Source organism: Condylura cristata, unplaced genomic scaffold (assembly GCF_000260355.1).
Source record: "Condylura cristata isolate star-nosed mole 26May11 unplaced genomic scaffold, ConCri1.0 scaffold00007, whole genome shotgun sequence".
Classification (NCBI taxonomy): domain Eukaryota; kingdom Metazoa; phylum Chordata; class Mammalia; order Eulipotyphla; family Talpidae; genus Condylura; species Condylura cristata.
Window position 1 is genome coordinate 944,983 of NW_004567108.1, and position 2,000 is coordinate 946,982.

The 2,000-nt window shown below is 63.6% G+C and overlaps 1 protein-coding gene across 1 annotated transcript in view; it reads left to right on the top strand.

Annotated features, from left to right (window-relative positions):
* Nucleotides 1-1,837, top strand: part of ICE1 (interactor of little elongation complex ELL subunit 1) — a 16,522-nt gene extending 14,685 nt beyond the window's left edge. The window contains exon 13 of the mRNA XM_012721736.1: nucleotides 261-1,837. Within this exon, the coding sequence (XP_012577190.1) occupies nucleotides 261-697 (437 nt within the window). The 3' untranslated portion in view covers nucleotides 698-1,837. The remainder of the gene's footprint in view (nucleotides 1-260) is intronic.
* Nucleotides 1,838-2,000: the final 163 nt, after the last annotated feature.

Genomic DNA, 2,000 nt, shown 5'->3' on the forward strand with positions numbered 1-2,000 from the left:
GCGCCCTGCGGGCTGGCCAGGGAGCAGCCTGCGCCGCACAGCTGCCTGTTGAGGCTTCTCCTGGCCCAAGGGGCTGCTGGAGAGACCCGGCGGGCGGCAGCGGCGGAGAAGTAGACTCTGAGGTGCCTGAGGCCGGCCTCCCCGGCCCCCTTCTGCCCTGGCAGCCTTGCCGGCACCTTGGCGCTCGTGCCAGCTTGTCCTTGGTGGAATTTGTGGGCTCGGCCGCACATCAAGGTCTGTCGCCCGGTTTTCTGTCGCAGGTGTCCCGGAGTCCGAGAAGCTGACCTTGTTCATCGCGAACATGTGGCAGGACGTCTTCGACTCCCAGTCGGTGGTCAACACGGCCATGCAGCTGGTCGCCAGGCGGCGTGCCGACGGCGAGGTCCTGAACTGTCTGCGCGCCTTCCTCAGCTGGGAGAAGGTGGGCACGGCCCGGCCGGCTCGCGACGCTCGCGTGGGGCTCGGTCACGGCCCGGAGGTGGCCTGTGAGGAGCCGTGGGCCCTGTCTGCTCGGGTCTCGCTGGTGCTGACTGACCCATGGGGTCGGGCGTGGCGTGGCGTGGGCACCTGCCCCTTGGCCGCCCTGGAGCGGGAAGACCTGCGTCCTGCCCCTGCCCGCGAGGCCCTTTCCGCCGCTGCTGTCCACTTCACTTCTGTTGACGGGACTGTGTTCTGGGTACTCTGTTTCCATCCGTGATGGGCGTGCAGATGGAGGCTAGGCCGGTGGTCGCCTCGGGTTATGCTGAGGGAAGGGGCCTCGAGGCTGAGCGCCGGGGGCGACGGTGGTCAGTGGGGCTCTTGCATATTTCCTCTCCTCTTGGTGACTGCTCACTGGGGCCTTCAGAGGACCTGTGGCTCCAGGCTCCAGTCCGGCTTCTGTGCCCTGTTGGTGCGCGTTGATGGCTGGGTTTCTGAGGCGTGTTTCTGGGGCGAGGGAAAGGGCTGTTGGTGGGCAGTAGCCCCGGGAGTCGTTGGCAAGAAGCCTGGAGCCTCTTGGCGAGCCTTCCGGCCTAGCCAGGTGTCCGCCCGTGCCCGGCCCGTGACTCCACTCAGGCACTATCAGAAGAGATTAACCGGGGGGGTCAGCCACACCGCGTGGCCCCCAGGCCTCCCAGCTACCTGCACCCCAGCGCTGGGCTGAGGCCGACCCCTCGGCCTTGCGGTGAGTCGCATAAATCGATGCGGTCGTAAGACGTTGTCGATGAAGAAGGTGGAGTCTCGGTGTGTGACCGTTTATCATCGCCAATCAAAGTACAGCAAATGTTCGAAACTGAGATGGTGAGCGGGAAATACCCTCCCGGCACTCAGCTCCCACGCGCTCGCTGCGGACTCCGCAGCACTGACGGGCGGGCGATGACACAGCAGTCGGGCGGGGCCCGGCCCGGCAGTAGCCCGCAGAATTGCACACGCTGACCCAGAGATTCCCGAGGTACACGGTTCTGTTCTTCCAGCTCATCTGGAGCCAAAAGGAATCCCCAGCGTGAAACTACAGCCTCTTAGAAGTTCTTGGAGAGGAGCCCTGCATACAAGGATCTCCGCGGGGGGGCATGTTCCTGCTCATTAGTTTGTGTCTGTGACAGCACATAATGGACGCTTACTGGAGGGAAGGCGTCTGAGGGAATATTTTAGAAGATAACAGTAGGGAAGTAAACAAATGAAAAAGAATGCCTTTAGATTAAAATTACCAGCAAAACAGTTACAGTTCAGAGTAGTGAAAAGACGGGCAAACGGAACTGCTCAGGACTTCAGGGCCTCCCCGTGGCGCTGGCCAGCTGTCCCCGCCACGGCAGCACGGGTCCACCCGGCCAGGGAGGGGCCCAGGCGCAGCAGACCCCTGCTCTGTCCCCGCTGCCCCCTCGGCGGTGGGTTTCAGTCCATCCGCCTGTCCTGCTCCCGCTCTGCCCTGGCGGCTCCTCTCACCCCTCACCCCCACCTGTGGCCTGCACCCCAGCTCTTGTGTGCACAAATGCGTCCGGGCTTCAGAGTGAGGAAGACAGCAT